The sequence below is a fragment of the Terrapene carolina genome, unplaced genomic scaffold (assembly GCF_002925995.2).
Source record: "Terrapene carolina triunguis isolate 2854851 unplaced genomic scaffold, T_m_triunguis-2.0 Scaffold88, whole genome shotgun sequence".
Lineage (NCBI taxonomy): Eukaryota > Metazoa > Chordata > Testudines > Emydidae > Terrapene > Terrapene triunguis.
Window position 1 is genome coordinate 27,528,640 of NW_020664439.1, and position 19,465 is coordinate 27,548,104.

General features: G+C 39.3%; 1 protein-coding gene across 1 annotated transcript in view; it reads left to right on the forward strand.

Annotated features, from left to right (window-relative positions):
• Nucleotides 1–19,465, forward strand: part of LEKR1 (leucine, glutamate and lysine rich 1) — a 107,652-nt gene that overhangs the window by 13,636 nt on the left and 74,551 nt on the right. Inside the window, exons 4-5 of the mRNA XM_024192696.2 lie at nt 16,956–17,075; nt 17,743–17,918. Coding sequence (XP_024048464.2) covers nt 16,956–17,075; nt 17,743–17,918 — 296 coding nt within the window. The remainder of the gene's footprint in view (nt 1–16,955; nt 17,076–17,742; nt 17,919–19,465) is intronic.

Genomic DNA, 19,465 nt, shown 5'->3' on the forward strand with positions numbered 1-19,465 from the left:
CTGTCATGCCTTCGAGTTGTGTATGGGGAACATGGGAAGAGTTCCACATCTTTTACTAGGGTAGAGAGTCTCATTGATTGACAAAACACTATAATCACCACTACAATATATTTGTTGGTATTGCATTGATGTGCATCACTTGGTACATAAAAAGAAATAATTTCATAAAGTAAATGAGAGTTCTGCAATGTGATACAGATGTTTCATGTGGGTGTTGGAATTTAGGATGTGGGCGCTCCTTAAAGGCTCAATTGTAAAAGACAAATAGATATATTATTTTGCCAAGAAGTGGCACATGGATATAGAATTCAATATGCACATGTGCTTTGCACAGACCAATTGCCAACAGAATGAAGCAGTGTGGTGCCCCCTTTTCTTTGTAGAGGGAGTGAGCATGTGCTCAGTGCTATAATTTTTCAAGGCCTTTATTCATACAAATTTACTTAATTCTGAAAGGTGAGGCTAAGAGGAGAAATGCAAAATAGTTATTTTGTATTCAGAGAAAAAGGTTATTTGTGTTTTTAGAAGAGGTATGGAATTAACTAAGGAATAGTGCATTTGACTATTTTTAATGAATCAGTAACATGTGCTAATTTAATAGTGCATATTTTAATTAATCAGGTCATAGCTTTATTAAATATTGCTCTGTAGTATTGGTGTACTGTACAAGCCAGCAGAAAACCAGAAAGTGGTTTCATATAACAGATTTTTTTTGTATGGTTTTTTTTTAATATTTGCAAAATAATAATCTGTGAATTCTGTTACAGGTGATGATACAGACGGTGTCTGCTTATCTCTGTTGTTACTCTCTGAGTGAAATTTCATGCCTTGCGCTGTCCCTCTGCACAAGGCTAATGGGGTTTAAATGGGATTTATGTGATGCCAAGGCCTTGTGCTAGTCCTCTGCACAGGGTTGAATTAGGGCCACTTTCATACTTATGAAAATAACAGACAAGAGTTAGATGAGTTCCAGGAAGGGGATAAATTAACACAGTGCCCTGGATAGTACTAGAAGATTATGCCCTCTGTCTTTGACTCTTTAAGCTATGAAGAGGTTTGCTTAATTGACAAAATTAAACATTCAGTTCTAATGTTAGTAAATGAGCAGAACTCATTCATAGGTCCTGCCCTTCAAAGCTGATAACCTCTGGTCTGTAAGGATTTATTCCTCTGTTCAAAAAAGGCTCTAACAGGTCTAACCTACTTCTCTCCCAAGGTGATTTCCCGCAGTGTGTTTGTTCATCCAAAAGCAGATGTGTTTAGCTGCACCAGTAACTTAATCTGGGTCAGACAAAAGGCATTATTTCGAAGAGATGAAAAACAACTGTCAATGGAAAGTGGAAAGAGTCATGTTAATCTGCAAAACAATTTTGCTTCCTTCCTTACTAAAAATATTAAGTAAAAATAATATTTTAAACTTTTTCATAATTTTGACATCTGAGAATGGTCCCACATACTGCAGAAGATTAGTGGGATGGAGAAATGGTTACCTACCCTCTACGTGTTTGAGCAGGTAGTGCGCTTTGAATCTATTTAAAGTAATTTGGAGAGGAATGTATCTTTTAGTATAAGGTAGAAGGGAATTTTTCCTACTTGAAAAATGTAACCTTAGAAAAGTGCATTCTGTCCATCTATACAATTGACACAGTGATACCTATTACACTGTGGTGTTGTAAGGCTTGCTTAACGTATGTAAAGTGCTTTGAGACCCTTGGAAGAAAGGAGCTAGAGAAGTGCAAAGCATTACTCAGATTCACGTTCAATTACTGTAAATTGTGCGTTTTTTAATCTCAGTCTATGTCCTGTTTTACTGATTGGCTGGAGGGGGCTTGCACAAGCATCTAGTTGATTGCTTTTGGGCCCTGTTGACGAAATTCTTAGCTTTCATCAAAATGAAAAGTTTCTAGCCATCCTTTGCTAAGATCGCCTTGGAGAAGTAAATGAATTGTTCACTGGAGTTGGCGTCAACAAGCAGCAAGGCTTTTTCAGCAGGAAGCTGGAGTGGGGAGGATCTAAAAATTCCCTTGACACATACTTAAAAAGTGAAGCGAGTCAATTAAGTTTAGGATGTATCCTCTCCCAAATTCTTAGACCAGCCTTGTGTATAGAGGTATGAAAATGATGAACAGGATTAGTTATACTGTGTGTATTGAAGCCAGCAGTTTTGAAGATATAACTAGAAATGCTAAGGTCAGCTCTCCTTGTTAAAACTTTCATCCATTTCTGGGTTTGTCAATTAGGGAAAAAGGCATTTTTTAAAATCTGAGTTTTAATACCTTCAGCTTGATTTTAAACAGTGTCTATATTAGTGGTAAGTAGGGTTGTCAACTGAATTAAGCTAGCTCAGTTGAGCTAACTTAGAAAAAAGGCACCATTTGCCTAGTCTACGCAAGGACTCGGAGGCTAGGATTGCTCACTCAGGCCATGCTTCAGGTAGACATGTAACTGGTGTGACAGATGAGCACTCCCCTCGCACATCTGTAACCAGTACCATTCCGAACAAATGTGGCACATGAGAGCTCCCCTCGCACATAGTTCCTGCACCCCCATCTTGCTGACTGCACCAGCAGTGACAAAGGTGTGTGTGGGATTTGGGGGAAAGTTGCTGCATTGAATGGGACTCTTGCAGCCTGCTTCTTTCTTCCTGTCAGTGCCTGCATCAGTTCTAGACTCAAGTTTCAATAAGTGGCACTGGGAAGAAGTTCTTCAACCCCAAACAGCCTATGGGAAACCCTTGCCTCTTCCTGGTCCCCACACCAACTAGTGGAGACCATGCGCAGCCAGAAGACACCCACCCACTTTGAGAATCAAAATAGATCCAGAGTATGAAGCTGAAATGTTGTTATGGAATGGGAGAAATATCAAAGTCAAGGCTCCCCCAAGCCAGTGGCTCACCAGGCTAACATGGTTAGGCACATCAGTTTCATAGTCAGCAGTACACCAGGTAGTGATGTGGCCAGCATCACCAGTACACCAGGTAGTGATGTGGCCAGCATCACATCTGACCGTCTTTGAATGCCCTAACCTGATGTATCAGGTTCCCGTTTTGCAGCTTGGTGAACTGGGGGTGGCCTTTCAGTGTGAGATCAAGGGAGACTGAAACCTACAACTTTCAGGATTGAGGTCGAGCGACTTAACCACTCAGGCGCCACATCTTTAAAGAAGTATGGAGTTTATTAATGTTGGGGGAGAGGGGGGAGAGTATTCCCGCAGGAAATCTCCTATGTATCACCAACTGAGATTTTTTTTTTTTTTTTTCAAATCATTCTGTGGCCTGCTTAATGTTCGGTTAAGAATGTTAGAACTGTCATACTGGATTAAACCAATGGCCCATCTAGCCCAGTATCCTGTCTCTGACAGTGGCTAGACCAAAGCTTCAGGAGGAACTATATAGAAAAGGGCAGGTGGATTGATCCATCCCCGTTTTCCCCTCCCTTCTGGCAGTTAGAGGTTGAGGGTCACCATGATCATGGAGTTGCATCCCTGACCATCTTGGCTAATAAAAATTGATGGACCTATCCTTCATGAATACACCTAGTTCTTTTTTGAACCCAGTTATACTTTGGCCATCACAACATCCCACAGCAGTGAGTTTCACAGATTAATTGTGCATTGTATTAAAAAGTACTTCCTCTTGTTTGTATTAAATGGGCTGCTTATTAATTTCATAGAGTGACCTCTGGTCTTTGTATTGTGGGAAAGGATAAATAACACTTTTCTGTTCACTTTTTCCACACCATTCATGATTTTATAGACCTCTATATAACCCTCTTACTCATCTCTTTTCTAAGATGAGCAGCCCTAATCTTTGTAGTCTCTCGTCATATGGAAGCCATTCCATGCCCTGGATCATCTTTGTCCTTTTCTGAACCTTTTCCAGTTCCACTATATGTTTATATATATATATATATTTCTGCATGCCCTCTTTATTTCCATTGCTAGTTTTATATTATGCTATCAGTGTCACAGTTATAGCATGAAAAATAGGTTACCACCAGGAAAGGAGTTACAGCAACATTCCTACAAAATTTTAGGCATCCCCTATGTTCTTGCTTACATTTCTCTAGAAAATAAAAGCATATTATGTAAATGCATGAAATCATACAGTTGAAAAGATGCTGTTCATTTAGTTCACCTCCTTCAGTGCTGGTTCATTCCTCACAGTATACATTAGTTGTTTTTCCAATCAGTTATTTAAATGATTCAAGTGATGTAACTTCTTAGGCTTTTCATGGCCTGTTCCACCTCCTGCTATCACAGGAATTCATTCATGTGCTATATACCCACAAGATCCTAACATATTATCGTTGCTTAGCATTCCAGAGGAAGAAAAAAACATCCTTGCTAATACACTGTGGAGGGCAATCCCAATATTTAAATGACGTATGTAATGTTATTTTTACCCAGAGATACCAGAGTTCCATATAAGAGACAACAAAATACTGCTTTATAAATATTTCTCATACAGTAGCTTGATTGTGGACATTCAGAAACTGATACAGAAGAGAACTTTTAATGTGTTTAATATTCTTTGTTTCATGGTATACTTTGTGAAACTCTGTATGATCCAAATTCAAACTTTTATTTTAATATCCTTGCTACAGGTACACATTGTCAACTGCACGTTACAAATGGAGTAATTTTTTGTTTGTTCATACTGTAGGATCAAGTCAAAACTGCATTTTGTCAAAAATATTATGATATTTCTCCAATAGTATAATGGTCGGATAGTTTGTTACATTGAGTTGTTATTGGTTTTCTGACTGCTCTTTTATTGAAATGATATAATGTGTGTGTTGGGAGAGGGGAATTAGACAGAGGAAGGAGCATCTCTGGCCACTTGGAGAAGGGGCCAGATTGATATTTATTAGTGGGTTCAATTTAGTCCTAGCATCTCTCTCTCTCTCTCCCACTTGCTGAGCATCTTTCTTCCACTTCCATCCTTGACTTTCCCTTGAGCTTAGCCCACCTGTATCATTGTGGGGAAGCAGGGTGGTGGTGGCTCAGAGAAGCAGCTGGGGATGAAACTTCTCAGCATACAGCTCAGAAGTGACTTCATACTGAAGAGCTAGGAAGTAAGGTGAACTGAAGGCATAAAGCTCATTGCACATTGAGGGGACTGGAAAGGGAGTTGGAGACTTCATTTACTAGCTCAGTGCTGCAGACCCTGTGAGAATGTTTATTTCTTTAAAAACTTTCTTTCCAATAAAATTATATAGAGAATAATTTCTTATGTTATTTTAAAAACCATTAATTTGTTACCAAGTTTGACCTGACCATGTCTCTTTAAAGCTGCTTTGGGAAACTTTTCTTTGATATTGCTGGCTTGTGCTCAGTTAAAAACTCCCATTTAAAGTTGCCGTAACACTTTCTGTTGCATATAATTCTCAAGTCTTTTATAATGGAGTATTGACACTGTAATTTGTTAATTTTCAAAATAATATACTGAGCTGGACTCTCCTCTTGTACCATTCTTACCATGGTATAACTCCATTGACTTCAGTGGAGTTACTCCTAATTTATACTGGTGTGGGAAGAAAATCAGGCTGATATTTTTCAAATTGAATGTACTGCTGGTGAAAGATGCTTAGACTCTGAAGGCCTTTGTTCCTCTGCAGAACAGGTTGAGAACAGGTAGTGGCAATGCAGTTTTCTCTTGACAATCCCACCATTGTATTATAATCCTGTTCTGGAGGCTCATGTCTAGGGGGAAGAAGGTTATTCAGTTTCTGGGCCCACTAAATTTTTTTACCTCTGTCAAGACTGCAAAGAAGAGTGTCAATTAGTGCCAATTGTGAGTTGATTATCAGTCCACACAGCAATGGATGAAGACGACCAATTCATTTCACATAGACCACTGAACATTTGTCAAGATATTACCTTAATTTACTGTCAGACTGGGTCAGATGTGAACCAGCAACACAGAAGTGAAAGATTTCATATACCAGTACATTACCAATCTCCTAAATCATCTAGCTCAACATCGATGGATTAAGTTAAACAGACCACTGAAAAAGCATAATTTGGAAGTAGTTTGTGAATAGGTCCGTCAGAAATATGCTTCACAGTTTTTGTGAAATGTACAAGGTATATATTCTACACCCAATTAACAAATTAAATATTAGTTTCTTCATATTTGCAGATAAGTCTGCATATGGAAGTGAAAGAGACCGTGTAGAAATGAAAATGATGTAGACAATGCACCATCAATCATATCTACTAATAACATTAGGAAGGGGCTATTGACCTTTAGTACTACTTCAGGACATATCAGTTTGCACTGAAGAGTCCCTTGCAAATACTTCTCTGCTTTTTCATAATATTCTTTTCGTTGTCGGCACCAGTTGTTAACATGTCACGTGCGGCTCCCACTCAGTGCAGACTTCCTCCTGTGTTCAACATGAACATATGTTAGTTGTGAAGAAAAGATGTTCAGTTTCACAGTTTATTGAAATGTAAGAATGTAGAAGGGAGCACTGTGTTCTCAAGATTCTCTTTTAGTGCCAGGAGTTAATGATCCATTGAGCTCTGTAGGTCTCTGTGGTCCCTCATGCTAACGATGGCTAAATTAACAAGTTTATTCTCCCCCCCCCCCCCCCATCAATAATGGGAGACAGTGTGCAACTATTCAGATTGAACCCCAGCAGGAGGTATAATTATACTTTTTATCCATTAAAGTAGGCCTCCTGATAGCCACTATCTCCAATCAGATTGAGGTTTTTTTTATTTTTATTTAAAGTTGGGAGCTTTTTCCTAACAAGATCCAGTATAGTACTTTTAATTCAGACAGGTAGTCCTTATAACCATTAAAGCATTAACTCCTAAGTAACTTCAAGAAATATTTATCTTTCAATTAAACATCAAAGTCCAGTCTGCAATGACAATCTCAGGACACAGTAGTCATGGCTCCTGTATTGAGATCTGTTAGATAGCCACATAGTCATCAATACATAAATTCACCAAATTCTGCATATTTGTCATCCAATCTTAGTTGGTCTGGTCCCTTGGTATAACTAAGGGTATGTCTGTACAATGCCATGCCCAAGCTAGCCTGCCTTAGCAAGTTGAATCTAGTGTGGATAACAGTAACTGAAGAAATGCAGTGCAGACTTCAGCACAGACCTGGGTACATACTGGGCTCGCTAGCCTGCTTTGAAACTCGCATTGCCTTATATTCCCTGCTATTGTTACAAGTGCTAGGTGGATTCAGGCTAGCTTGGGTAGGCTAGTCCATGTAGGTTTTGCTCTGTAAGCACACTCTTAGTCTAACATGAAAACAGGGAAATACAACCTAGATGGAGCTACTATAAGGTGGGTGCATAACTGGTTGGAAAATCATTCCCAGAGAGTAGTTATCAGTGGTTCAGTCATGCTGGAAGGGCATAACGAGTGGGGTCCTGCAGGGATCGGTTCTGAGTCCGGTTCTGTTCAATATCTTCATCAATGATTTAGATAATGGCATAGAGAGTACACTTATAAAGTTTGCAGATGATACCAAGCTGGGAGGGGTTGCAAGTGGTTTGGAGGATAGGATTAAAATGCAAAATGATCTGGACAAACTGGAGTAATGGTCTGAAGTAAATAGGATGAAATTCAATAAGGACAAATGCAAAGTTCTCCACTTAGGAAGGAACAATGAGTTGCACACATACAAAATGGGAAATGACTGCCTAGGAAGGAGTACTGCGGAAAGGGATCTGGGGGACATAGTGGATCACAAGCTAAATATGAGTCAACCGTGTAACACTGTTGCAAAAAAAGCAAACATCATTCTGGGATGTATTAGCAGGAGTATTGTAAGCAAGACACGAGAAGTAATTCTTCCGCTCTACTCTGCACTGATTAGGCCTCAACTGGAGTATTGTGTCCAGTTCTGGGCACCACATATAAGGAAAGGTGTGGATAAATTGGAGAAAGTCCAGAGAAGAGCAACAAAAATGATTAAAGGTCTAGAAAACATGACCTATGAGGGAAGATTGAAAAAATTGGGTTTGTTTAGTCTGGAGAAGAGAAGACTGAGGGGAGACCTAACAGTTTTCAAGTACATAAAAGGTTGTTACAAGGAGGAGGGAGAAAAATTGCTCTTCTTAACCTCTGAGGATAGGACAAGAAGCAATGGGCTTAAATTGCAGCAAGGAAGGTTTAGGTTGGACATTAGGAAAAACTTCTTAATTGTCAGAGTGGTTAAGCACTGGAATAAATTGCCTAGGGAGGTTGTGGAATCTCCATAATTGGGGATTTTTAAGAGCAGGTTAGACAAACACCTGTTAGGGATGGTCTAGATAATACTTAGTCCTCCCTTGAGTGCAGGGGACTGGACTAGATCAGTGCTTCTCAAAGTCGGTCCACCGCTTGTTCAGGGAAAGCCCCTGGCGGTCCGGGCCAGTTTGTTTACCTGCCGCGTCCGCAGGTTCGGCCGATCGCGGCTCCCTACTATTGGAGTGGAAAATATTTCATCATCATATGATATAAATACATCATCTGTTTTTTCCTCAGATACAGAACAGAATTATTTATTGAAAACTTCTGCTTTATTTTTGACTGTTCTACCATGTATATCTAGTAATGGACCAATACCACTATTAGCATTATTTTGTTCCTAATATACTTTAAAAATTTCACTGTATTGTCTTTAACTCTGCTGGTCACAGACTTCTACTAATGTGTGTTTGCTTCCTTATCTATTTTCTACACTTCCTAGCTTCTAATGTATATTAATTGCTATCAACTTCCCCTTTTTTCCATTTGATAGATTTTGTTTTTAAATTTTATATAGCTGCTTTGACTTCCAATCAAAGCCAAGCTGGTGTTTTAACCAGTGTAGCCTTCTTTCTTGACTATGGGATTGTGGCTATTTGTGCATTTTATAAAATGTTCTTAAACAATTACCAACTAGTATTCAAATTTTTCTGTTTAAATTCATTTACCCAGGTAATTTAGCTCATAATTGTGTTAAACTTTGTGTGAAATTGGCCTCTTTAAAGCACCCGATACATATATTACTGGTTTGAACTTTATGCTCTTTGGATGTAACAAATGTAATCAAATCATAATCACTTGCACCTAAGTAACCACTATTTTTTAGTTCAGAGATCCGTTCTTCTTTATCTTCAATATGAGGTCTAATATAGGATTCCCTGTATTGGATGCAACACTTCTTGAGTTAGGAAATTGTCTCATATATACTTCTTAGAAATTCCAAGAATGTTTTAGTACTGGCAGCATGAGAACTCCAGTATGTGTCACTCAAATTGAAGTCTCCCTTGAAGATGCAGATTATTGTTTTATTATTTGAATGACAGTAGTCTCTACAGGCCGCAGTCAGGAATTGGGACCCCTTTGTGATAGACACTATGCAAACACGGTAATGCAGGTAGGTATACCCATTTCCCAAACCATTCTGCTACTGTACCTCAACAGTGACTTATGATACCCTGTCATGGCTCCCATAAATGGAAACTACAAGCTGTAATTACATGGAATTTTGTGTGTACACTAGCAACTATGTTGAGACCATCAGACTCATTTCATTTGTGATCTGAACTGATTTAAATCCATGTCCCAAGTGGTTAACTGGGTATGTCACATAGATCCTGAGGACTTTTAACAAATTTTATGTACTTTTTTTTTTAACTAAACTTTTTAGAATGTACACATGGTAATATGTCTTGTTTTTCTTTTACTGTTTTGCTTTTTAATATGGAGACATTTATTAAAAATAATGTACTTCATATGCAGAACAAAATTACTCACTGCATGGAAATGAAAGAGGGGGAAAAAACAATGAATTTGAACTTCACATGAAGTAATGAGATTTTCATTGCTGATAAAAATAACAGCATTGTATGCTAGCACAGTTGAATCCTGCTGTGCGGCAACATTTGATTTACATTTGCAAACCTGTGGGAAAGGATGGTAACAGGAGTAGGTGACTGAACAAAGATTAAATTAAATTCATCATTTGTGTGTGAATTCCTTTGCTCTAAGCCTGAGTATATTTATTTGACTATTTTGTATTTGTTTTTTAACTTTGATTTAATAATTTACAAGTAGAAATCTTTTGAGTGTCTCAGTTACTTTTTTTCTGTAAAGTAATGGACATAATAGACATTTGAAAAAAGCTTTGAAGATTTTTAAATGAGAAACTTATGTATTTCATATTATATGGGCCCAGTCTTGCATCCCTTAGTTAAGCAAAAATCCCATTGAAATCAGCTTGAGTTTTGCATGAGAGAGGACTGTAAATTCAGACCTTTTAGCAGGACCAGCCTTACATATTTTTAAACAGTGTTAGAATCTTCTAAGGGTGTCAGTTTCTTCAGTTCTCATCCTCCCTCACTTCCTCAAGATGAGACTGTCTCTCTCACCTGTTCAATCTTATAAAAAAAGAAACATTTTTTGTTAGCGTCTCATGATCCTACTACTACAGAGGCCAAGGGATAAGGGGCATCATGAGCGACTGTGCGGTTCTCATGTCTCCTGTACCCTTCTGCCCTTTTAGTATTTTCTGTGCAAATGCAATTTCTTGTAGATACATTTTTCAATTTTTTTTTTTTTTTTTTGCTAAAGAAGTGTTCTTTGTTTATGAATAGCTTCAAGTCAGAGCACAAGCAAGATTTAGATCAGCGGTTCTCAAACTGTGGGTCAGGACCCCAAAGTGGGTTGTGACCCCATTAAAATGGGATTGCCAGGGCTGGCATTAAACTTGCTGGGGCCTGGGGCTGAAGCCCATGCCCTACCACCTGGGGGCTGAAGCCCAAGCGCTTCAGCCCTGGGTGGTAGGGCTCAGGTTACAGGCCACCTGCCTGGGGCTGAAGCCCTTGGGCTTGGGCTTTAGCCTCCGCCCTGGGCAGTGGGGCTTTGGCTCTGGCCCCCCACGCTGGGGGGTGGGATTCGGGCAGACTCAGGCTTCAGTCCCCCCCTCCTGGGATCATGTAGTAATTTTTCTTTGTCAGAAGGGGGTCGCAATGCAATGAAGTTTGAGAACCCCTGAATTAGATGTAACTGAACTGCTTATTACGCTCTGCATAGCACACCCTCTTGACTCGAGTCACATGACTATCTGAGTAAAGCAAAAGCACAGTCTTAAATTACTCTGTTTTCTCTTTTTTAAGAAATTTGTAACAATAGATATTTGTGAAGCTGTTTTTATAGTTACACCAGTTACACACAGCATGTACAATTAAGAATGAAAGATTTGTTGCTTGCCATTTGTTTGAATATTTATGATTTACTGAGGATATAGAATTTTAAAGAGCTACTGTCATCTCATGGAAAATAGATAAAATGTTATTCAGTCTGTTTCCCACCCACCCTCCCCCATGTTTATTAGGACATTAGCGGTAAAAAGCATCTTTAATTTCTTTATAGTCCATCTATTTTTATTTCTATTGCTTATTCCTTCCTTGAATTGTAATCATTTGCTTGTGGCATCATAATTAGTTGGTATGGAGATTATTCTGGGTTATGTTTTCTTATTTCATAACTAGGAAGATGCAAAATAACAATGTATACATTCTTTGAGATACCATGTAAGACCTGATTGTGCCATCCTTATTCAAGCAAAATAGGAAACTTCAGTGGAACTTTTGTGTGATTGAGGGCATGCAGGATAGAGCCTCGGCTCAAAATTGAACAAGACTGGCCAGTAATTGACAGACTCCCTCTTCTAGTTCTAATAATACCAGCCCAGTGTATGACTTCACTGTGGATCAGTATGGAATATCATTTTTCACAGGCTTGTATAGGCAACAAAAAATAATTAAGTCTAAATGAGAGATACTTGTTAAGGATGGTCCTCTGGGCATTCAGCTAAAACTGATAGCTTTACTGAAAAATAAAGATGGAATCAGTAGCCATACAGAATAGATTATAAATTCAAAGGGCATTTGTTGGAAAAGAACATTTAAAGCTAAACAGAAATAGGATTTTTAAGGGAAAGCTACTTGCTAGTGTTAGCAAGACAAGCTAAATATCCAGCAAAAAATGCTTAGCAGGTATCTGTGCACATTTCCAGGGCAGTGAGGGGAGATTTCCACAGTTGCAGGCTGTGTTGCAACTGTCTCTGAGTAAATAAACCTTAGGGCAGGTCTACACTTACTTCCTGGTCCGGCCGTAAGCAATCGATCTTCTGGTATCGATTTATCGCGTCTTGTATAGACGCGATAAATCGATCCTGGATTGATCCCGGAAGTGCTCGCCGTCGACGCCGGTACTCCAGCTCGGCGAGAGGAGTATGTGGCATCGACAGGGGAGCCTGCCTGCCGCGTCTGGACCCGCGGTAAATTCAGACTAAGGTACTTCGAATTCAGCTACGTTATTAACGTAGCTGAATTTGCGTACCTTAGTTCGAAGTGGGGTGTTAGTGTGGACCAGGCCTTAGTCTCCAGCATAGTTAGTCTAGCTCTTTTCATGAGCAATAAATTTCATTGAAAGATTAATAAAATAAAATTATATAAAAGTCTATACCCTGTCACTTGGGTACTGAACTAAAGTGTGTCAAAAAATGTAATCTCCTTTTCAATCTGAAATAAACTGAGCAGATGCCGATATTATTCACATCCTGGAGAGCAGAGGCAGTGAGCTTCATGTTTCCTTTTTGAATAAGTTAGCATTCTCGTCCTGTTCTGGTTTCTCCCTATCTTTCCTGTATAAAAATAAATAAACAGTGAATTCTTTCTGGTGCAGAAACAACGAGGAGTCTTTGTGGCACCTTAGAGACTAACAAATTTATTTGGGCATAAGCTTTCGTGAGCTAAAACCCACTTCATCAGGTGCATGAAGTGGAAAATACAGTAGGCAGGTATAAATACACAGCACATGAAAAGATGGGAGTTGCCTTACCAAGTGGGGGGTCAGTGCTAACGAGCCAATTCAATTAAGCTGGAAATGGCCTATTCTCAACAGTTGACAAGAAGGGGTGAATACCAAGGGAAGGAAAATCACTTTTGTAGTGCTAATGAGGCCGATGCAATCAAGGTGGCCCATTTCAAACAGTTGACAAGAAGGTGTGAGTATCAGCAGAGGGAAATTACTTTTTGTAATGACCCATCCACTCCCAGTCTTTATTCAGGCCTAATTTGATGGTATCCAGTTTGCAAATTAATTCCAGTTCTGCAGTTTCTCTTTGGAGTCTGTTTTTGAAGTTTTTTGTTGAAGAATTGCTACTTTTAAGTCTGTTATTGAGTGTCCAGGGAGATTGAAGTGTTCTACTGGTTTTTGAATGTTCTAATTCTTGATGTCTGATTTGTGTCCATTTATTCTTTTGCATAAAGACTGTCCGGTTTGGCCAATGTACATGGCAGAGGGACATTGCTGGGACATGATGGCATATATCACATTGGTAGATGTGCAGGTGAACGAGCTCCTGATGGTGTGGCTGATGTGGTTAGGTCCTATTCTGCTGAGCTGCATTGGCTGCAACTTGTATATACAGACAAGAGAATTGTTAGTGGATCTGCTCCCTGCAGATACAGATTCAACTCACAAGTAAATAGGGATGTTTGCCAAAGACACTCTTTTCACAAAGTAAGAAGACTTTTAAAGTTTTGCTTTGTGCTGGAATATACCTGGATAATTGATTTAATTGCTACATTCTTGCTTCTTAGCACTGAAAGCTTTATATCATTGGAGTCCACAAGCAAAATGTTTTATAACTGGAGCCTTTGATCTTTGGAAGTGCTTAACTGCGAGCCAGATTGTGAGTCTCTTACTTAAGCAAGTGGTACTAGTGGGAATGAAGTTAATGAAACTAATGTAACTGCTCAACAACGTGAGTAAGGGACTCACAATCTGGGAGGAGGAGTCAAAATCAGTAAAATTTATTCTTTGAGAGTTTACTTTGGAGTGAGGGGAATGTGGTTGGTTTCTTTATTCATTTCATTGCCTTTGTGATTTTAACTTTTTAAGCACCTGATTTTGAGTGTGCTGCTCTCCTAAGCAACTTACTATGTTTGCTCATTATTTTGGCCTTCGGTGGACCTTACACAAGTTAATAATGCCATGATTTCATTTTGAATAAATATCATTATACCTTCTGTGGCAATATTAAAAGGTTTGATTTTAACAGTATTATTAGCAGTGTTCAAATTCTGTGCAATACTGAATATATAAGGACTAAAGAATGTAACGTAGAGGAGTACTAATATTTATTCTGAGTTGTTAGTAAAAGAGACTGAACATCTTGAAAAAAATATATTTAACAAGTAAGTTGGTTCTGATCTTTTAGACCTAGTTAGATGCAAAATGAAGCTAAGGATCCTGGAAGGTTCTGGAATGCTGCTAAGATGGTGGTTGTTGCCACAGAGGCAGCTATTCCTTGTCCCCCCCAGGGTATAGGCATAGGAGCACATAGAGGGGGAGATATGTTGAACCCTTGTGTTTGACACAGTTCCAGCTTGTTGTTTGGGTTTTTGCCTTATTTCCCCCTCTCTACTTTGATATTATTTATCTCATTTGTCATTTCCTCCTTTCATCTCTGCCACTTTTGCCCACTCTCATCTCAAATTGAGGGGAGGGATAGCTCAGTGGTTTGAGTATTGGCCTGCTAAACCCAGGGTTGTGAGTTCAATCCTTGAGGGGGCCACTTAGGGATCTGGGGCAAAAATCAGTACTTGGTCCTGCTAGTGAAGGCAGGGGGCTGGACTCAATGATCTTTTGAGGTCCTTTCCAGTTATGTGAGATAGGTATATCTCCATATATTTTATTTTATTTTTTTATTTTTAAATTTTGTTCATGATATTTGGGGAGCACTTCAAGGCTTTTCTTTGGGTTTTTCTTATTCTGTTTCAGCTGTGTCTTCATTGCCAAAAAAGGTATTGGTTTTTACAGCGAAATAACTAACTCGTGTTAATTATCTCACTGTAAAATCCTAGCAGCAACAAGGCCCAGGCGGTGATGTTTATCACGATGTAGCTAGACAAGGTCAACGCTATATCTCCCACCTGCATATGAGCTCTTTTAAGCCTGGTCTACACTACACAGTTTTGTCAACAAAGTCAGGTTTCTTCGACACAACAGTGGAGGAGTATGCACACCAAGGCTCCGCTCGCTGATTTAACTTTCCTCTAAGCCGACATAATAAAACCACCTCAACGAGCGGCATAAAGGTTTTTGCGACAAAGTTAGAGCAACGCTGTATCAGTGTAGACACTATGCTTGCTTATGTCTCCTTAAGTGGCCTCCAGGAGGTGTCTCGTAATGCCCATCATGACCGCTCTAATAAGCAGTTTCTACTCCGCTGCACTGCAGCCAGGTACACAGGCATGCACCCCTGTCCCTTTAAAGGCCCGGGAATTTTTGAAATTTCACTTCCTGTTTGCTCAGCCTACACAGCTCACATTGCATCTTCACAGCTGACCATGCTGGCTTTCTGCAGCAAATGGGCTCCAGCGTGGAGTACACTGGAGTTGTTGAATGTGTTGGGTTTATGGGGAGAGGAGGATGTGCAGTCGCAGCTCCGATCCAGCTGTAGAAACTTTGACACCTACGAGCAGATTTCTCATCCGTGCCATGAGCAGGAGCACAAAAGCGACACGCAGCTGTGCCATGCTAAGATAAAGGAGTTGAGGCAAGAGATGCCAACCGTTGCTCTGGTGTGGCACCAAAAACATGCTGCTTCTACAAGGAGCTGCACGCTATCCTCAGCAGCAACCCCACCTCCACCACCAAGAACCCCATGAGAGCTTTGGGGGGGACTGGAGGCAATGGACAGTGGAAGATGAAGTGGTGGATGAGAAGTTGGAGTAGGATGTGGACAGGCGACAGGCTCGTCCAGTGGCATGATGAGCCAGGACCTCTTTTTGACTCCAGAGGAATCTAGCTAGTCCCAGCAGTCCGGCTCTGGCATGTCTGAAGCAGAAAAGGGGAGCTCTGGTAACTGCTCATTTTTCTTTGATAGTGCGCGATTACATGAGGTAGAGCTGTCCTTTATTTTGTTACATAGTGCACGTGGGAGAAGGGATGGAGATTAACAATACCAGGTGCTTTTCACATCTGCTTTGCATTCCCCTGTGCAGCTATTCAGTGGGGACCCTGGGGAAAAGTTTGTTAATGCACAAAGAGATCTCCCGGGAATCCTCCATAGAGATCTCTAGGAAAACTTTCCTGCAGATACTCTACAATCCTCAGCTGAAGGTTCCTTGGCAGAGCTGCTTTATTTCTTCCCCCATTGTAGGAAACTTTGCCGCGCCAATCAGCTATTACTTCTGGAGGAGCCAAAGCAGCATACAGGCGAGCAGCATACGGACCAGGTCTGAAGCTGCATGCATACAGGAAATGCACCCTTGCATCTTCGGTTACCCTGAGTAGTGTGATTTCAGCTTTGGTTGCCCCTGTCTGTGGAAACCGGTGCCAGTACCCCTTGCACTCCACCCCAGGGACACTTTCCATAATGATAGCTGGACTTGCATGCAGCTGTGAGATCCTCACTTCAGAGAGTGCTGCTCACTGTCATGTCCCATTTAAGAAATGTTAATCTGTGTATTGCTGTTTAATAAAAATTGAGTCTTACAAAGACAGTGATTTTTTTAATTTGTGACCTACACAGGGTGATTGCCACTGTTTGTTTGAATTTCTGTTGCAATCGCCATATTTGCAGACTACAATTAATGCTCAGGCCAACTTTTAACTGATTACATCTCTTACCCACAATTGGCAGGACATATAATTCATCTCCCTATATAGTTATAGCTAATCATAACAGTAACACAGAAATAATCCATAGTCAAGCAAATGCCCCATGCCTTAAAAGTCAGTAGACTCTGGTGAACAGTAAGAGGAAGTACGTTCAGCAGCTGGAGATGTTCCACTTAAGCATACCATGTCTCTAGTCCTAAAGAGTACAATTTCTAGCATTAAAAAATTGACACTCAAAACTACTGCAAGAAGTAGAATCTGTGGATTTTTAGTTGTGCAAATAGTAACACTATATAACTCTTTTATTTACATATACGTAGAATAAATAACCTAACTGTGCAGTTGAAAGACAAACAAAATGAACTACAAAATCTGAATGAGGCCTTGAGATGCTTCCAAGAAGAGAAGGAAGTTGCATATAAAAAGTTACAACTGTTCAGGTAAGAATTCCTAAAGGGCAATATGGTAGATCTTTCTCCTGTGAAAAAATGTATATTACAATCAGTTAACAGGACTTGCTTGGTAGAATTATAGAATGACAAGAAAAATATGGCAAATGAAAAAAAGTTTGGAAACATTTCAATGTTTGTTTTTCAGAACATAATAAAATAATATTGTGTTAATAAATACAATTTGGTCATTTTCCAGTTGTATTGTTGGCAATGTTGTCGTTAATCTCAATAGAATAAATTATCAACAGAGTTAAAGTTCTTGTGATATAGTAGCATGTGGAATGCAGCTGCAGTACTGTATTTCGTATACCTGGTTGCAAAGGAGGACTTTTAGCTGGTGCACAAATATATATCATCTGAAAACTTTTTCTTTATATTCTAAAGCCATGAAAAAGAATCACTGAACATCCATTTGTCCAATCAAAATTTGTCTTCAATTTTACATAAATAAGGGAGGGAGAAATATATTGATGTGTTGTGAAGACCATGTTAAATGTTTAAATATATTGAATAATTGTAACATAAAATACGATGGAAGGGAAAGTTAATAGCAGTTTTTCTTGGTAAAGCCACAATTTGAAAATATCTTCCCAGACATTTTTATTTGCTTTTTAAAGAAAATATTGTTCTTGTAAATATTTTTCTGTTTTTGCAGAAAAAGATTGGAGAACCATCGGTTAACTCTAAGCAAGACTCTTTCATTACTTCCTTTTATTAGAAGAGAGCTAGTCAGTATTAAAGAAATTGCATCTAATAAGCTAGACAACTGGACTGTACTGAGAGAAGAGATTTTTCTACAAATAAAAACTATAAGCAAAGACGCATCGACAGGTAAATCATCAACTTGCAATAATATTTGAGTAGTATATGGTTCGATAGTACTCATCACCATGTATTCTTTGACAGGTTTCCATGTCCTGTTTATGGCTTATGTCCTGCCCTCCGTTTTTGGTCATGTACATGTTTGGCATCATCCGCCATTTTGATTTTTTTTTATTCTTCTTTTGGATGGGAATGGTTGTGTGCTTGTGTTTTGACATGCTTAGCTGGGTTTTGTGAGAATTTTAAAGAAAGTTTTAAAAAAAATAAAGATTGGTTGGTTTATTAAGGAGAGAGGGTTTTAAAAAAAGTTTGAAAGAGAGTAAAGAAGTTATGAAAGAAAACAAAGAGAGGGAAAAATAAGCACATGGCAAAGAAGAAAGGGCTTTAGAGAAAAAATAAAGCAACAAGAGAGTCTGTCACTGAACACGTGCAGAGCGAAGCATCCTACCCCAGGGCTGCCGGTAGTGAAATGATAGCTGTTCTGGGTGGCGAGCTTTAGGAGGAAACTATGCTGGAGCAAACAGAAGCTGTTCTACAGCTACATCATAGAATGCTTTCTTTTGAACCAATGTTAACATACCAAGATTTTAAAATAAGAGCCACCACCTCCTTCCAGAAATGCGCTATTGCAGAGCGGATTATTTGAAAAACTCTAGCCAACGAGTATCTGATCGTGTGTATAAAACCGTGTATTTTTGCGAGCAGTGGTTTTAAAATTGGGAATCTTGACACTACGGCCATGTCCTTTTACAAGCTACCAAGAAGCCCAAATTGGTTTTGGGTGCCCCTGATTGTGTTCAGAAGAGATGACCCATTTACACTTATTTTGCGAAAGAGACAGTGCCGGCGTTGAACCCCACGTTTCAGCCTGAAATTGAACTGAAGAAACAGGAAGACTTTATGGGGTCATCGCCAGTTGTAAAAGAGGAAAAGAATAGCATGCAAAAAAAAAAATGTAAAACCACAGCTCACAAAAATACACAGTTTTATACAGTGTAAAAAAAAAAAGAATACATGAGTACTTTTGAGCTGTATACTACTTATTTGGTAAGATATTGTAATTTTTGGATTATGAGTATAAAACTGTAAACTAAAATTACAGAAGATAGGGAACTGGGATCGCTCATGGGATATGTGATATGATAGATTTTCAGTTGTGGGACTTAATTTGGCCTAGGGCAGAAGTGCCTGAAATATATGTTGGGCCTTTGTGGCCTATGTGAAAGGAGTTGAGCTAAGTCCGGTTACTAATGGGACAGATATCTGCGTCACCACCATTGCCACACTCCCCACTATTGGAGCTGGCACTCTTGTCAGCAAGGCCAGGGTTGAATGGAAGCTGAATTTACCCGCAAACCCCTAAAGGTAATAAACCAAGAATTTTGAGTGTTACTAGCAAAATTTGACCTGCTTTTTACAGAACAGGATAGTGGCATATGCGCAGGAGTCTGGGGCCAGTTTGCATTACTTGTACTTTCTGTAAGGTCCTCAAACAAGCCCTAAATTCACTTGTATGTTTTAAATAAAAATAGAATTATAGAACTCAAAAACTGCTA